This window comes from Astyanax mexicanus, chromosome 4, assembly GCF_023375975.1.
Source record: "Astyanax mexicanus isolate ESR-SI-001 chromosome 4, AstMex3_surface, whole genome shotgun sequence".
NCBI classification, from domain to species: domain Eukaryota; kingdom Metazoa; phylum Chordata; class Actinopteri; order Characiformes; family Acestrorhamphidae; genus Astyanax; species Astyanax mexicanus.
The window spans coordinates 56,257,516-56,276,375 of NC_064411.1; the positions used below are offsets into that span (position 1 = coordinate 56,257,516).

At 38.1% G+C, this 18,860-nt stretch overlaps 1 protein-coding gene across 10 annotated transcripts in view; it reads right to left on the bottom strand.

Moving 5' to 3' along the window:
- ptprfb (protein tyrosine phosphatase receptor type Fb) overlaps positions 1-18,860 on the bottom strand; it is a 189,703-nt gene that overhangs the window by 78,093 nt on the left and 92,750 nt on the right. For all 10 annotated transcript variants that reach the window (XM_049478911.1, XM_049478913.1, XM_049478909.1 and 7 more), the window contains 4 exons: positions 14,373-14,642; positions 8,630-9,211; positions 7,959-8,092; positions 4,571-4,715 (listed from right to left, as the gene is read on the bottom strand). In XM_049478911.1, the coding sequence (XP_049334868.1) occupies positions 4,571-4,715; positions 7,959-8,092; positions 8,630-9,211; positions 14,373-14,642 (1,131 nt within the window). The remainder of the gene's footprint in view (positions 1-4,570; positions 4,716-7,958; positions 8,093-8,629; positions 9,212-14,372; positions 14,643-18,860) is intronic.

An 18,860-nucleotide genomic window follows, 5' to 3' on the forward strand; every position in this document is an offset into this window, starting at 1 on the left:
TGCACCTGTATCAACCTGGTTTGACTGAAGCTACAACGCTAATGCTAATGCTAATTAAGCATGTAGCTAAAAGTAAAGCTAAAAGATCTTTCAATGATATACTTTAGGTTTGAAATTATATAAACGCTCAGTTACTACAAAAGGGGTTTGTATGTTCACACCTAATGTAATAACATGCTAAACCCACAAAGGTATACTAATTAAATTAGTTAGTAAGTTATAAACAGTATAAACATATGTGGTTGCTAGGGTATTGCTATGGTGGTTGGTATTGCTTTGGTAAGTTATTGCTAGGAGGTTACTAATGTTTTATGAGGTGCTGCAAAGTATTATTGTGCATTTCTTATTCAGGACACTGCTAGGTAGCTGCTGGTTGCTAAGGTGTTGCTAAGTGGTTGCTAAGGTGTTACTACAACTGAGACACTGAATTAAAGTATTTTAGAACTGCTTAGTAGCTGCTAGGCTGCTGCAATGGTGGTTGGTGTGGTTTTGCTAAGTGGTTGCTAGGGGGTTGCTAGATGGTTGCTAAGGTGTTGCTGGTGTTACACCTTATTAATGTGTAGTATACTACTGGGACACATTCATGAATTAAAGTATTTTAAAAGTACCTGCTAGATGGTTAATAAGGTGTTGGTAGGTGGTTGCTAAGGTGTTGCTGGTGCTACACAGTATTAATGTGTAGTACACAACTGGGATAGAACCACAGACAGTGATTTATGTAAATAAATGCTCTAAATAACAATATTTTTATTTGGAATTTGGGAGCAATGTTGTTAGTAGTTTATAGAATAAAACAACAATGTTTTGTTTTAAATTTTACTCAAATATATACCCATAAATAGCAAAATTAGAGAAACTGATTCAGAAACTCTCTTAATTTTATTCCAGCGCTGTATATGGGCTTTTTGTATACTACATTACCTACTTTTAATGATCTTCTTTGCACCACTGTATAACACTGAATATTAGAGGTATAGATGGAGCCTGTGCATGTTTCTTGTGATAACTCACTTTAATTTATTGCTTTATCTGATTTATCGTTTGTGTCTGATGTCGAAACGCTATGTTAATGGGATCTGATGCTCCCGCCACCATGTGTTTGGGGTTGTTTGTGTCGGACGGCTTCTTCAGGCCTGATTTCACTTAATCTAGAGCTTCAGCTGCTTCTAATCAGAACACATTCCACTGACTGAGAAAGAACAAAAGAGCCGGGGGTAATCTTAACACTACGCTGCACTACACACACACACACACACACACACACAGTATATATACACACACACTACACACTATACACACTGAGGCTAACGCTGAGGCTGATGCCACCCGACAGTCGTCAGTCAATCACTCGCTTTACTCTCGCCTTTGTGAATGTGTGTGTGTGTGTGTTTGAGTATCTGTGTGTGTGTTTGACTGTGTGTGTGTGAGACTATATGTGTGTGTGTGTGTTAGCTGGTGGTTCACACGTTCGCACGTTGGCTCTTTGGCTTGTGTATTTGTCAGGTTCCAAGTGTCAGGGCGAGTGGCAGCTGAGTGGAAGTGTGTGTGTTTATAGTGTGTGTGTGTGTATAAAGTGTGTGTATATAGTGTGTGTGTGTGTGTGTCCTAAACCCTCTGCTGGTTCTGAGCGAGTGTGATAAGGAACGCTGCGCTTGATGAAGTCGACGCAGGTGAACCCCGCCAACTCTCCACAGCCCAGAGACCACAAATAATATCAAATAATGTCAAATAAAATATAATATAATAAAATTAAATACAGCACCAGTCAAAAGTTTGGACTAAACTATAAAAAAAAACATATGAAATTATTTAATAACCAGAATATGTTTTATATTTTACAACATTAAAAAAGTAGCACATCTTGCTTAGATGCTCAAATTTTCTCAGTCAGTTTTATGAGGTAGAGTCACCTGGAATTCAGGCTTTCAGTTAACAGCTGTGCTGAACTCATCAAGAGTTAATTACTTGTTGCTATAATGAATGAAACTGCTTTGCTAAGTGGTTGCTAGGTGGTTATTAATGTGTTGCTAGGTGCTGCAAAGTACACATTTAGGACACAGCTAGGTAGTGGCTAGGTGGTTGCTAAGGTGTTGCATTGTATTATTGTGTAGTACATAATTAGGACACAGCCATGAACTAAAGCACTTTAGAACTGCTAAGTAGCTGCAAGGGTGCTGCTGTGGTGGCTGGTGTGGTTTTCCTAAGTGGTTGCCAGGTAGTAGCTAATGTGTTGCTAGGTGCTGCAAAGTACTATTGTATAGTATAGTGTTTTACACATTTAGGAAACCCATGGTTAGCCAAAGTGTGATAGCATTGCTTGTATAGCTAGTAGCTGATAGGTGTTGCTATGGTGGTTGGTGTGGTTTTGCTAAGTGGTTGCTAGGAACTGGAACTCATCAGTACCGCCACAGGAAAGGAAGAGCAAGACCAGCATCTAAATGCTTCTTTACAGAGTATTTTTGTTTGTTTAACAGTAATTTTAAGTTACAACATGATTCCTTCTGTGTTTCTTCATAATCTGATAGAACACTTCACTATTCATTTAATTTAATTATCTATGGGAAAAAAGTGTCCAAACTTTTGACTGGTATTTTATATAAAATAAACTTAAAACATAAATGAATACAACATTCACATCATACAACCACATAACACAGCAATTAAAGTAATATACCAATCTCATGCACTTTAAGAAGGTTCACAAAATAAAGAAAAATATATATATATAGATTCACTTATATATCACTATAATTGGGCTCTTAAAGTCATGCTTGATTGGATTATATCTGAAATATCACTTAAGCGTTATATAGTGTAGAGTGATGATGAGGAAGGGGAGAAGAAAAGCAATGAAGATGCAGAAAGCAGCAAATAATAATAATAATAATAATAATAATAATAATAATCATAATAATGCTTTAGTTAATAACCAGAGCAGCTTACAGAGTGCTGATAGAGATCAGGTGTGCCAGGCTGAAGCTCCACACAGGTGTTGACAGGTGAGGTGTGCCGAGATCAGAGCAGGTATATTGCGAGGTGTGTGAGACAGGTGTGATAGTTACTAATTAATACTATTAATACTAATAGTACTAGTCAAGTTTTCTTTATGTTTTTTTCCCCTATAGTATAGTATATAAAGAATAAATAAATAGTAAAGTGATCTATCATACTATGAAGGAACACATAATGAATCATGTAGTAACTTAAAAACAGTGTTAAACAAATCAAAATACTCCTGGGGTACTGGTACTGATGAGTGCCAGTTTCACCATTATAATGTTTTTGATGGTTTTTGCTGTGCCTGTATTGCGTAAACTTTTCAAGTTCTTCAAATTCTTCTTTTCGGATCGACTTTCAGATCAATTTTACAACTGATGCTCTCAAACACTTTATTAAGAGACTTTATTAAGAAATTCAAGTAATTAACTCTTGATGAGTTTAGCACAGCTGTTAACTGAAAGCTTGAATTACACGTGACGCTACTGTCACGCCGCCTCAGTCTCCTTCTACACTGTCGGACTCCATTTCCCAGAATATCTCTGATAATGACGTCAACAGCACCCGTTCGTCTTCAGCCAATCGCATTACACTCCGACGCTCTGATTCTCCCGTGTTCTGAGTTAGTTCCGGTTCATCTCTATCTGGCTCCGGTATTTAAGGCAGCAGTTTGTAAACAAACACCGCGAGGTATTGCTAACTTATGTTACATACTAAGCGTTTTCCTGTATATTGTTTTTGCCTTCTCGTTACGACCCTGTTTTCGGATTATCGGTTTCTGTCTTTTGTTTTGCCCTTTCTGGATTTGATGTATGGTTGGACTGCTTCTCGGTTACGAACTCGGACTGTATTTTTGACTACGTTTTCTGTCATCTGTGAGATCACTGTTTGCCTGGCTATTCTGTTAGCAGTGTCTGTTAGCCTTCCTGCTAATAAACCTGTCTGTATTTTTAGCTCGGCTCGTGTCACTCCTCACTACCTGGCGTCACAGCTACCTCATAAAACTGACTGAGAAAATATGAAACATATAGTCTGGTTTGTTTAACATTTGTTTTTCGTTTCCTAAATAGTTTAGTATGTTTTTCTTCATAGTTTGGATGGCTTTAGTATTAATCTACAATTCAGAACTGAATTTAAGACGTATTTTTGGTATTGTCCTGCTGAAATAGTGCACATTTCGTTCTTGGTATTAAAATGTTATTTTAACATTAAAATAAAAAAAGATTAGCTGATCTAGACGCCAGCACTCTGCCCTGGAGATGAAGATGAAGATCTCCAGCTGCTCTGGTTGTTAACATCACAGGCATGGACGCATCGATAGCTCGTCTTTCTAAAGCGAATCAAAGCAGCAAACGTACCTTCTGCCCTTGTCAGTGAACAAAGGTACTCCCTGGCTCAGAAGTGAGGGGTAATTAATGGTGGAGACAGCAGACAAAGGCTAGCGAAAGGAAAGTGGGGGGTGGGGGAGGTGTGGTTCTGGTTCTGTACACCTCGAGCCAACCCGAGCAGCCGATGGTTTTACTACGTTAGTCAAAAATATACCAAATAAACCAAGAAAAAGAAGAGAACTCACTGGATTGGGCGGTTCTGGCTTCGATGGGCTTGGTGAAGACCCCCAGGCCCATGTCGGATCGAGCCGCCAGGGAGAACTTGTAGAGCGTATCGGGTTTTAGACCTTCCACTGCGTAGAAACCAGCCGGATCGAAGGTCACCAGGATCTGAGGGAAGAAAAATAACATAAATTTAAAAAAGTAAAGAGTTTGTAAATCACACTACCCAGTTTTCAGAAGGGAAAGAGTTTTAATAATTAAGTTTTAAAGAAGAAATCCGGTGTGAAATGAAACATAAAACCGAGTTCCAGGGTAGTCCGGACCCAGAAAGTAAAAAAAAATCCACCCCGGGGTTTTGTTCCAACTGCCTGGGCACATCTGCTATGGTTCAGCCAACAAAACCACGAGGTGGATTTTTACTTTCTGGACCTGGACTACCCACCTCTGTGTGTAAGGAAACTATAGGTTTAAATAGGATCTCCGGTGGATTTGGTGTTTTACAGAGACTCTAAGACTAGATCAGTGGCTGAACTGCACTTAGCAGGACATTATTACACATGTTGTAAAGTAACATATGACATTGCAAAGACTGTTATTAGTGTAAAAATGTCTTTATTTTAAAACATTTCTAACTGTTGTCCGTCTCGCTGACTTCTGGTGTCGCAGTGCTGTTAGCCAATTAGAGGCAATGTTTGTATTTATGTATGAATATTCATGAGCAAGAGCGGAAATCCTATCGTTTCTCCATGCCCACTCCTCAACCGGACTAAAGCTGTGTTATACTGGATCACCGGAATTTTTTTTTTTTTAATAAAAAAAACAGCTCACATGGCATTCATTCATAATAGAGACCACAACTAGACATTTTAAAATAAATGAAAAAACAATGGAATGAGACCTTTAAGTTAAAACATACAAAACACTTTCAGAACAAAATACATAAAATAAGACAAAACACGACAAATAATAACCATTAACAACACAGGTGAAAACAGGTGAACATAGGTGAGTTAAGAGTGAATGAAAGTCAAGGAGACAAACCTGAGTTTCATTCTGTGAGGTTGGCCGGAGGTTAATTGAAATGGAGACGAGAGTGAGAAATAACACAGTGTGAAAACAACAGTAAACACACACAGTTTTTATCAGAAGAGTGTGCAAACCTTTACACACTTCTTTACCCGCATATAGATGTAATCATGTTGAAACAGGTAAGGAAAGTCGTCCCCAAACTGTTTCTTTAAAGTCATGGATTGGAGTCATGATATTCTTCAATATCAGTTGGTATGCTGAAGCATTAAGAGAAGGCCTTTCACTAAAACAGTACTTTTAGTCGATGCTTTCAACAGGCCACAGTGCAAGAGATATGGGTATAGCGTCACCCATGCAAAGAAACCTCTATTTTTACACCAATAACTCTTTAGTGATGGATGCAGTCCACCAGGTGGACGGTGGTTTCCAGTTGAGAGTATGCTGTCCATGATTGGCTGCCACTTCTTGTGTATAAAGTAATTGTAAAGAGTCCTTGGGTGTCTAGAAAGGTGCTAGATATGTGTAACTTCAATAATTCATATCAGAGACTGTGCTTTTTACACTAATTACACTGCAGTAATCTGATTATATATGTATTGACACATAAGCCAAATTATAAAGTTATGGTCTAATTAGATACTGGGTCAATATTTGGGTAGTATGGATAAACATGACTATACATTATGGCCAATTGACCGACTTTGAGATCAATCAATCAATCTTTATGTTTTTTTTAGGATAAACCTCATTTTCATAAACAGATCAATTGAAATATAATGATAAAGCATTAGAAAGACAGACTATATCAAATTTAATTAAGAAGAAATACCAAAAACCTGAATAAACTGATAAGTGGACAGGCTAAAATATAAAGTCAAATAAAGTCAAATAAAGAGGTAAATTAGAGACTACAAACTACAAACTGGAAACATATCGTCTTTAGTGACAAATTCAGGTTCTATTTTGGATCCAACAATTATCAGGTTTGAGTATGGAGGCCTCATGCTGATCGCTTCAATCCTGCCTTTGAGCTGGACTGAAGAGTTCACACTGTAAACTGCAGATGATGGTGATGACCTAATCACCGGCTGCAGGATACGGGTCCTTTAAAACTTCGCTCGCCCTTCGCTCACTTCTCAAAGGCTTCCTTATCTCTCGCCCGTGACCAAACAACCTACAGTCATTCCCTGATATCTTACTTCCCGCTGCCGAACGCGCAGCATGAGTGTAGCGTCGCCGCAGCAGCCGAAATAATAACTGATCAGAGCATCCGGACGCCATCAGCTCTCGGTTTGGCCAGAAACACTGTCTCCTTCAAATGCCACACCATTTACCCGCTGACAGCAGAGCAGGCATCCATTAACATGCCCGTCCTTTAACACCAAACAACAATCTGCAGGGAAAATTCTGCAAATCAACCCACTTCCAGAGTCCCGCACTGCCTGCGGCCGTCCTGCAGAACGTCAATTCTCGCTATCTTTGATTCGCAGCCATGGCCCACAGTCACACTACACCCAGTACATCCCACATATACACTCAATACACCCCCCATATACACATATTTACCCCATACATACAGAGAGAGAGAAAGAGAGAGAGACCGAGACAGAGTATAGAGAGCATAGAAAGAGAGTATAGAGAGTATAGCAAGTATAGAAATAGTACATAAAGTATATAAAGAGAGAAAATGAGTATGAAAGAGTATGAAACGAGAGAGAGTAAACCGAGCATAGACAGAGTATAAAGTATAAAGAGTACAAAAGGAGACAGCATAGAGAGTATAGATAATATAGATAGTATAGATAGAATAGAGAGTATAATTAGTATAAAAAGTATAGAGAGTATAAATAGTACAAAGACTATTGAGTATTGAGTATAGATAGTATAGATGGAATAGAGGGAATCGATAGTATAGAGAGTACAGAGAGTACAGATAGTATAGAATAGAGTATAGATAGTATAGAGATAGTATAGATAGTACAGAGAGTATAGAGAGTAGAATATAGATAGTATAGATAGTATGGACAGTATAGAAAGCATAGATAGTATAGATAGTAAAACAAGTGCAGATATTATAGAGAGTATAGATAGTATAGAGAGTATGGACAGTACAGAGATAGTACGGATAGTAGAGAAAGTATAGATAGTATAGGGAAATATAGAGAATAAGATAGTGTAGACATTATAGATAGTATAGATACTATAGAGAGAGTATAGAGAGTATAAAGAGTATGGATAGTATAGAGAGTATAGATAGTATAGAGAGAGTATAGAGAGTATAAAGAGTATGGATAGTATAGAGAGTATAGATAGTATGGAAATAGTACAGAGTAAGTATATAGAGTATAGAGAACTGAAAGTATGTGTATCAGTATCAGTTACCTTGCTGTCTGATCCGTCCTCCCAGTACTGGAGCTCATATTTGGTGATGGGATCTTGGACGGGCCAGAGCCACTTCAGCATGATCCGAGTGTCCAGTTCCGTCTCGGCCTCGAACCCGGACGGCTGAGCTGGAACTAAACAACCCAGATCATCACTTGTCATATTCATTATACTGATTATACGCAGTGCAGAACGCAAATAATTAACTACTAACAAAGTAAATAAGTAACTAATTACATGAGTAACTAAAACAAGCAACAACTAACTACACATAACTACGTAACCTAACTAACTTACAAAGTAACTAAATATCTAACTGAGTAATTAACAAAGTAACTTATCAAATAACTAATAAAGTAACAAAATAAGTAACTAAATGAGAAACTAACAAGCTAAGTAGCTATTTAACTGAAAAAAGTAATTAAGTAAGTGAGTAAAATTATCAATTAACTAAAAAAGTAACTAAGTTATGAAATAAGCAACTAAAGTAACAATTTGATTTAGGAAAAAACAAACATCCTTTAACATTATTTTTTTTATTTGTTTTACTCTGGTCTTACAGAACTGGTGGAAATAGCGCTTAATACAAGTTAAAACTGTGTGTCAAAAGAAAAGGACACTTTTATAACAGTGTATATACACCTAATAAATATATAAAGAAGTTAACACACCTCCCTGCTGAGTCTTGACCTGCAGGACGTCTGACGGAGGTCCGTCCCCGACAGAGGTGAAGCCGAGGACGCGGAGGCTGTAGGTGACGTCTGTGATGAGGCCGGAGATGGTGGTGAGACGGCTGTCGTCGGTGTTGTGTTTGTGCCAGGCGCTGAGTTGGGCGTCCGGGTCGGTGGTGTAGTAGATCCTGTATCCTCGGATCTGGCCGTTCGGTTCCTCCGGCGGTTCCCACTGGACCAGCATGGTGCTGGCGCTGAGCATGCGGGCCTGGACGCTGAGGGGCGGCGAGGATGGTGCCTGCTCGCCGGTCCGGGTCTCCACGGGGTCGCTGGGGGGACCGCGGCCGATGTTATTGACCGCCATGACCCGGAACTCGTACTCAGAGTACGGGCTGAGCCCGCCGATGCTGTAGCGCGTCGTCGCCACGCCGTCCACTTCCTGGAAGCTGTTGTCCGTGGCTTTGGACCGGTACTGGATCATATAATACGAGACGGGTTCGGGGTTCCCGGAGTCCCACGTCAGGGTCACGCTGGTCGCCGTCGTTTCCGTCACCGTCAAAGACGTCGGGGGTTTAGGAAGAGCTGAACGGGTTAAAGAAGAAAAAAGGTCAGTAGTCTGTGAGAGTGTCTACCTGTAAAACTAACTCTATACAACATTATAATACTAAACCTAAATAAACATAAAGAATAAAGTCAGGGATCAGTGAGATTAGAGTGTCTACCTGTAAAACTAACTCTATATAACATTGGAATACTAAACCTAAATAAACATAAAGATATATATATATATATATATATATATATATATATATATATATATATATATGTTTATAAAGTCAGTGGTCAGTGAGTGTGAGTGTCTACCTGTAAAATTAACTCTATATAGCATTAGAATACTAAACCCAAACAAACATAAAATCAGTAATGTATTTATTCAGGTTTGCTTTAATGTTATATAGAGTTAATTATAAGTAGACACTCAGACAGACAGACAGACAGACAGACAGACAGGTTGTTATGTCTGTAGGATTTTGCGGCTGGACTTCAGATAAATGTCTGTGACATTCTGCAGGTCTATATTGATTGTCGAGGTGTAAAGTGCAATCAATACAGGCAGGAGTTTAAAATGCTGCTGTGTGTGTGTGTGTGTGTGTGTGTGTTGTTTAGATGGAAAAGTTGAGGGAAGTTAACCTAAGTAAGTAAACTGAATAAAGAATAGTAAACTCACTGCGCTGTATTCAATTAATATTACTCTATTGGATTAATGATCAATAATCAATAATCACAAACATATATTTGTCTCTTTTAAAACAGCTCGGTAGTGTAAGTTAAAACATTCAAACATTTTCACAGTGTACAGAACAAAATACATAAAATAACCAGACAAACAATAACTAAAAACAACACAGGTGAAAACAGGTAAACACAGGTAAACATATGTGAAAACAGCTGAACCTAGGTGAACACAGATGAAACCAGTTGAACACAGATGAAAACTGGTGAGAAAAGGTGAACATGTGAACAGAGTTGCACACAAGTGAACACAGGTGAACAGAGGTGAACAGGGGCAAACAGAGGTGAACACAGGTAAACACATGAAAACAGGTGAAAACAGGTGATCATAGATAAACACAGGTGAAAACAGGTAAAAAAGACATGAGTGAACAAAGGTGAATAGAGGCGAACAGAGGTGATCAGTGGTAAACAGAGGCAAACAGAGGTGAAAACAGGTGAACACAGGTGAACAAAGGTAAAGAGAACACAGGTGAAAACAGGTGAACATAGATGAACCCAGATGGAAACAGGTGAACATAGGTGAACAGAGCTAAACAGAGGTGAACACAGCTGAACAGTGCTAAACATAGGTGAACACAGGTGAACAGAGGTAAACAAAACACAGGTGAAAACTGGTGAACATAGATGAACACAGGTGAAACCAGTAGAACACAGATGAAAACAGGTGAACACAGGTAAACAGAGCTAAATAGAAGTGAACACAGTTAAACACAAGTAAACAGAGGTACACAGGTGAACACAGGTGAACACAGGTAAACACAGGTGAACACAGGTAACCACAGGTGAACACAGGTAAACAGAGCTAAACACAAATGAAAACAGGTGAACACAGGTGAACACAGATAAACAGAGCTAAACACAAATGAAAACAGGTGAACACAGGTGAACACAGATAAACAGAGCTAAACACAAATGAAAACAGGTGAACACAGGTGAGTTGAGAGTGAGTGAAAGTGGAGGAGACAAACCTGAGAAGTTAGAATCTGTGAGGTTGGCCAGATGGAGGTTAATTGAAATGGAGACGAAAGTGAGAAATAAAACAGTATGCAAATGACAGTGAACACACACACACACACACACACACACACACATAAACATACACACACACAAACACACAAACACACACACACACATACTTTTAATCAGAAGAGTGTGCAAACCTCTACACACTTCTTTACTCATATATATATATATATATATATATATATATATGGATTTGAGTCACATTCTATTCAAAATCTATAGGGTTTAATATGATGTGGGTATAACAGCTTCATCTCTCCAGTAAAAGCTTTCCGCGAGGTTTAGGAGTGTGTTTATTTGAATTTATGATTATTCCTCCAGACGAGATGGTCTGGCTCTCAGTCTCCACTCGTCTGTTTAAAATATTTTACTTTTCTACTCTTTAGTGATAAAACTCCTGAATCCGGACTGCAATTAAAAAAACAGGAGGACCAGTGAGTTTTTTTATTAGGTTTTTTTTTTTTTTCGGTCACATGACATCACAGCGTTCAGTAGCTCCTCCATTTCCACTTGCTGTTGTGTTTTTTTTTTTACGTAGATCTCTGTGGAAACGCGCACCCAAAGTGGACAAATAGCTATTTTATTAAACGCAAGGAGACGAAACTCAGGGATGTGCGTCCCGACAGGACTAAAATTACCGGAGGAGCACGGAGTTCAGAGAAAAACAAAAGATAATTCAGCCTGTAATTTATTTATCAGAAGACGTCTGAGAAAAACACCTACATGATCGTTCTGGACGGGAATAAAATAACAGAGGATAAAAACCCCCCCATAAAATAGAAAATTACTCAGAACCTCCTGAGAAACAGGGAAGAAAAGTAGTCTCCAAACTGTTGCTTTAAATTTGGGAGCATAAAATTGCTCAAAATGTATTTAAGAGAGAGATCCTTGGAACTCACTGGAACTAAAGGGAAGGGCCTAGCCCGTACCATTATCCCCCCTCAGCCAAACCTTATGATTGGCACAATGCAGTCAAACTCCTTCAAATTACTGTTCTACTTGCAACTGGAAAAACAGATTCATCCACTGGATTGCCAGCTGGAGAAGTGTGATATGGTGTAGCATAAATAGTACATATATACATATATAAATACAGCTCTGGAAAAAAAAAATAATAAGAGACCAGTTAGAAAAACCTCTGGAATAAAATCATGAGGAAGATGGATGATCACAAACCATCAAACCACCAAACTGAACTGCTTGAATTTTTGCACCAGGAGTAAAGCAGCATAAAGTTATCCAAAAGCAGTGTGTAAGACTGGTGGAGGAGAACATGATGCCAAGATGCATGAAAAAAAAACTGTGATTAAAAACCAACCAGGGTTATTCCACCAAATATTGATTTCTGAACTCTTAAAACTTTATGAATGACAGTATTTTTATTTGGAATTTGGGAGAAATGTTGTCTGTAGTTTATAGAATAAAACAACAATGTTCATTTTACTCAAACATAAACCTATAAATAGCAAAATCAGAGAAACTGATTCAGAGCTGTATATATATATATGTATATAATATTTTGGCACCCAGAAACTTTTCAGACAGTTTTTCGACAAACACAAACTTCTGTATCAATAAATAATAACGACGCAATGTTCAGGACACCAAACCTGGACAAGCTGACAGATGAAAGATGACAGATAGCAAACACAGATGAGAGAACACACACACACACACACACACACACACACACACACAAATACGTACGCTTACAACATTGACGCTAAGATTAGCCCCTAGCATCCAGATAAATGTCTGTGACATTCTGCAGGTCTATATTGATTGGTGAAGTGCAAAGTGCAATCAATACAGGCAGCGGTTGATAATGCAGGCCGTGTGTGTGTGTGTGTATGGTGTGTGTGAGTGTGTGTGTGTGTGTGTGTGCTTGTGGGACGTGGGCCGGCGTCTGGTTGGACTCTGAAAGGTCTGGTGGGACCGGTTCGGCCCGGCTGCAGCTGCTGTGGGTAAACACCCGCTCAGAATAATCTAAAGAGCAGCACAGCCTTTCATTTCCCAGCAGCCCCAGTATAAAGCCTGCGCCTCCCAGAAGCCCCCAGTGCACACCCGGCCAGTGTCTGATATATTTCTGATATATATTTCAGCCGTATCTGACCGGGTTCTCAAACAGCGGGTCAGAACCCGAGGGGCTGCAGGGCTTCGTTTAGAAGAACGAGCTGCAGAACCTCACAATCAAACCAGCACTGAACCAACATCCCATAATACATGTGTAATCTATCAGAACAGAGACCCAAACACCACCGTGCACTGCCAAGAGCCTTATGGGATAAGACTCGATATATTGCAATATATATTGAGGTATATTTAAAGCAAGGAGATATGCTGCAATACTCTTGAGGAGAGCAAAATTACATTATGATATGCCAAGCAAGCAGATCATTTGTAATACATATTGCAATATATATTGTATATATTGTGATATTCTAAACAAAGCAATATATTGTGATACTTTACACAAGATCTTTAGGTGTGATACTCAACGCAAAACGATATATTGGGATAGTTTAGGCATGACAATATGTTGCAATACTCTAAAGCAAGGGGATATATTACAATACGCATATTGCAATACTCTAAAGCGAGGTGATATGCTGCAATAAATACAGTACATTGAAAAACTGTAAAGCAAAACGATATATTGCAGTAAATACAGAAAATGTGTTACACAAAGCAAGGCATTGTATTGTAATACTTTAAGCATGGTGATATGTTGCAATATTTTAAAGCAAGGTGATATATTGCAATAAATACAGTATATTGCAAAACTCTAAAGCAAGGTGATATTTTGCAATAAATACAGTATATTGCAAATTGTACTTTAAGCATGGTGATATGTTGCTATGCACTAAAGCAAGGTGATATATTGTAATATTCATATGCACATACATATTGCAATACTTACTATACGATAAAAAAGCTATTTTATTATGATACTCTTACCAAAATTATATTGTGATACTTTCAGCAAGCTAATATGTAGTAATGCTCAAAGCAAAGGGTTATATTACAATATTCTTAGCAAGGTGATATATTGCAATACTCTAAAGCAAGGTGATATATTGTGACATATATTCTGATACCCTAAGCAAGGTGATATACATATTGCAATATACACAATCTACACAAAGGCAATATACTGCAGTACTCAAGCAATGCAAAGGTTATTTAAAGTGATACTCTCAGCAAGTCAACATATTGCAAAACACATATTAGCAAGGTCATATATTGCAGTAGCATGGCAATATACTACGATACTCTGATACTCTAAACAAAGGGATATATAGCAAGGTGATATATAGCGATACCCAAAGCAAGGTGATATACATATTGCAATACTCTAAACTCAGTAAATATATATAATAACTGCTGGTACAGTGTATGTAGGTAGTAAATATATAGTGTTTACCTTTAACCGTGACCTGTGCCACGGTCTCCACCATGCCCAGGGAGGAGATGGCGACGCAGGTGTAGTTGGCAGACTGGCGGATGTTGGTGAGCTCCAGAACGTTCCTGCCGATGGGCATCTCCTCCTCCTTAGTGAGCTCCACCTCACCCACCATCCACTTCACGTAGGGCATGGGCGCCCCCACCGCCACGCAGGTCAGGTTAATGCTGCCCCCCGGCATCACCTCCTGATTGGTCGGTGGGATGGAGAAACGGGGCGGGACCCTCCGCACTGCAACAGAAAGTAACTTCCTTAGAATCAGAGTCCAAAAGTATTTGGACACATATAGAAAGTATTATATACAGTTGCAAGAAAAAGTATGTGAACCCTTTTTGATTTATTCAAATGTGTTCTGATCTTCATGTACGTCACAACAATAGACAAACACAGTCTGCTTTAACTAAGCTTAAACTAATACCACACAAAAAAAAAATATATATATATATATATATGTTTGCATGTTTTTTTTATTGAACACAACATGTTAACAATCACACTCAGGGAAAAAAAAAAAAAAACCTTTGTGAACCTTTGGATTTAATAACTAGTTGACAAAGCAGGCCAAAACCATGATGCCCCCTCCACCATGTTTCACAGTTGGGATGAGTTTTAAGGTTTTGATGATGGTGTGCTGTTTCTTGTTTCTCCACACATAGTGTTTTGTGTGTTACTTCCAAACAACTCAATTTTGGTTTCATCTGTCCACCGTAGTATATTTAGCCAGTAGTGCAGTAGCGGAACATCCAGGTGCTCTTTTGCAAACAGCAGTGTCTTCCTCCGTAGTGTCCTCCAATCAACTCCATTTTTGTTTAATGTTTTACTTATTGTAGATTTGTCAATAAAAATGTCAAAAATGTTGTTAACATATGCCAGAGATTTCTGTATTCAGTCTTCAGCTGACACTCTAGGAAGGATTCTTCCTCACCTCATTGATCATTCTGCATGTGCTGTGCTCTTGCAGTCATCTTTACAGGACTTTACCACACCTCACTGTAAATGTTAACATGTTGTGTTCAATAAAACCATGCAAATATATGATATATTTTGTGTGGTTTTAGTTTAAGCAGACTGTGTTTGTCTATTGTTGTGACGTAAATGAAGATCAGAACACATTTAATTACCAATTTATGCAGAAATTCAGGTATAATCCCAAAGGTTCGATTACTTTTCCTTATAACTGTATAAGCAGAGCATAAGCAAGCGGCAGTGTGTGGAGATCAGCTCTGTTAGATGTAGGAGTGTGTGTGTGTGTGTGTGTAGTGTGTGTGTGTGTGTGTGTGTGTGTGTGTAGTGTGTGTGTGTGTGTGTGTGTGTGGTGATGTGAATCAGCTGCTGGATTGCGCCCCTGTCAAAAGGGCCGTGGGACACACATTGTTCACTATTGCTCTCTCTCTCTCTTTCTCTGTCTCTCTCTCACTCTCTTTCTCTCTCTCTCTCTCTCTGATATGCAGATAAGCCGATGGTAAAAAGGGTTCCCATGGAGACGAAAAAGAGCAGCGCAATGTTACGTTTTACCGAGACCAGAGAGAGAGAGAGAGAGAGAGAGAGAGAGAGGGGGGGGGGATAGGTAAAGACACAAAGAGGAAAGGAAAGGAAAGAGAGAGGGATAAAGAGAGAAATGAAGTGATTAAGAAAGAAAGAAAGAAAGAAAGAAAGAAAGAAAGAAAGCAAGAGACTGAAAAAGGAAGAAAAGGAAAAAGAAAGGGATAAAGAGAGAAATGAAGTGATTAAGAAAGAAAGAAAGAAAGAAAGAAATAGACTGAAAAAGGAGAAAAATAAAGTGATTGAGAACGAAACAAAGAAAGAAACAAACAAACAAAGTTAGGTAGGGATAGAAAGAAGAGTAGAACCAGACTAAAAATAAACAAAGGGATGTAGAGAGAGGTAAAGAGATTGAGAAAGAAAGAAAGAAAGAAAGAAAAAGAGAGAGAGAGAGTTAGGTAGGGATAGAGAGAGGGGTAGAACCAGACTAAAAATTAAGAAAGGGAGAGAGAGAGAGGGATGTAGAGAGAGGTAAAGAGATTGAGAAAAAAAAGAAAGAAAGAAAGGATAGAGAGAGGTAGAAACGGACTGAAAACAGAAGAAAGGGGGAGAGAGAGGGATAAAGAGAGAAGTAAAGAGATTGAGAAGGACAGAAAGTAAGAATGTAAGAGACTGAAAAGGGAAGAAATGAATAGAGAAAGTATTAAAACAAACTGAAGAAGAAAGAGAGAGAGTTAAGTAGGGATAGAGAGAGGTAAAGAGAAAAAAAGAACGAAGGAAAAAGAAAGAAAAAGATTAAGGAAGAAAGAAAGAAACTGAAAAAGGAAGAAAGAGAGAGAGGTAGAAGGTGTTTTATGGTGTATGAGGTTAGTGGTGTTTGTTAGCTCTGCTGAGTTGCTGTGCTAATAGCTACTCACTCTATGGGCTGAATATAGTTACTCTGGCGTCTATAAATGCAGGACCATCGAGTCACCAAATAGCCTTTATAATGAGCCTCACACAGAGCTGCTGTAATCCTTAATTAGCGGATATAATCTTATTAGCTAATTTATAGAAATATCAGCCGGTTTCAATAAATATATATATACACATATATAAATATACATGTATGTGTTGCATTCTGACACCGGCTGAATGCACAGACGAGTGAAGAGACAGTGGAGATGAAGTGAGAGGAAATGTATGCAGTGCTAACTGAGTTCAAGGTGATAACTATGACTAAATAAAAACATGAACACAGTATCACGGGAAAATAGCGCCAGCGCTTCAGCATGCAAATTAGAGAGACGTGGCGGTGCATTTCCTTTAATTAAGAGCTATATATATATATATATATATATAAATATATTTTGTTGTAATACTATTGCAGTCATATAAAAACAGGGTGTGTACTGCATAAACAAATTAATAAAATTAATCGAAATTAAATTAATACTAAATATTGGGATTTGGGTTCAGGCTAATGCAGGGCACATTCTGGAAAAATAATAATAATAATAAATAATAAAATAATAAAAACTGTTAAAATGAAGCACAGGGGTCAGGCAGGTTATTCTGGTTGGTAAGGGATGTAGGGATTTGGGGGCGGGGCGGGTGGTTGATATGGTGTACTCAGCTGTAAAAGAGAAACAGAGGGTTAACAGTGTGAGAACTGACCTTCACGCTGACCTGAGGGGTGAGTTTATGAGTGATGGAGCAGAAATGGAGACAAATGGAGACAGAATGAGACAACAGAGAGAAACACACAGGCGTGAATCAGACGGACGGTGGTTAACGTGGTGTTCACATCTATCAGACGTACTGTAGATGTTTGGACATGAACATACAAACCTCAAACCTCGGGAAGTCGTGGGAAGGTCAAGACACCCAGACCTGCGTCTGCATGTGATACTGTACTATATGTACATATATACTGTATATATGTACAATTTATTTATTTACAGTGGCGTGAAAACGTATTTCTGTTTTTGCATTTTTGTCATACTTACATTTTTTTAAATGATCAAACAAACTTTAATATCAGACAAATATCATCAGAGTGAATATAAAAAATACTTTTTAAATGATTATTTTATATTATAAGCGAAAAAAAAAACTATTAAAACCAATCTAGCCCTGTGTGAAAAAGTGTTTGCCCCCATAAATTAATTGTGATTAATCAATTTCACTACTAACCACAACCAGACAACATGAAGCAGATAAAAGATCTCAAAAAGCAGCACATTATTATTATACCCTGATCTGAAGAAATCAGATCAAAAACAGATGAGAAAAACAAAAAGTTATTGATCATCTATCAGTCTGGAAAAGATTATAAAGTCATTTGTTTCTAAAGCTTTTGGACTCCGGAGAGCCACAGTGATTCACTATTATTATTCACTAATGGAGAAAAAACAAATGGAACACTGGTGAACCTTCCCAGGAGCGACCGGCTGGTCGACTGAAAGAAATTACTCCAAAAGGGCATGAAGAACTCATCCAGGAGGTCCCAAAAGAACCCAGAACAACATTTAAAGAACTTTTTTTTTAATTGACAAAGCAAAACTCACTCAACACTTGCTGCAATTTGATTTTTTGCATCATCAAAAATTAAATGTGAGTGTTTCACATAAATTATTTGGCTTTTTCACTTAATAATTTCAGAATTTCGGGCGTATTATAATCTGGTAAATCCCTAGTAGATATTGAATAATCCATCAATTTACACTCCATTCTAGGAGGTAACGAGATAAAGAGTTAAAATGGAATATGTATATACTATACGTATATTATATATAATACAGCTTTGGAAAAAATGAAGAGATCACTTCAGTTTCTGAATCAGTTTCTCTGATTGTGCTATTTATAGGTTTATGTTTGAGTAAAATGAACATTGTTGTTTTATTCTATAAACTACAAACAACATTTCTCCCAAATTACAAATAAAAATATTCTCATTTAGAGCATTTATTTACAGAAAATGAGAAA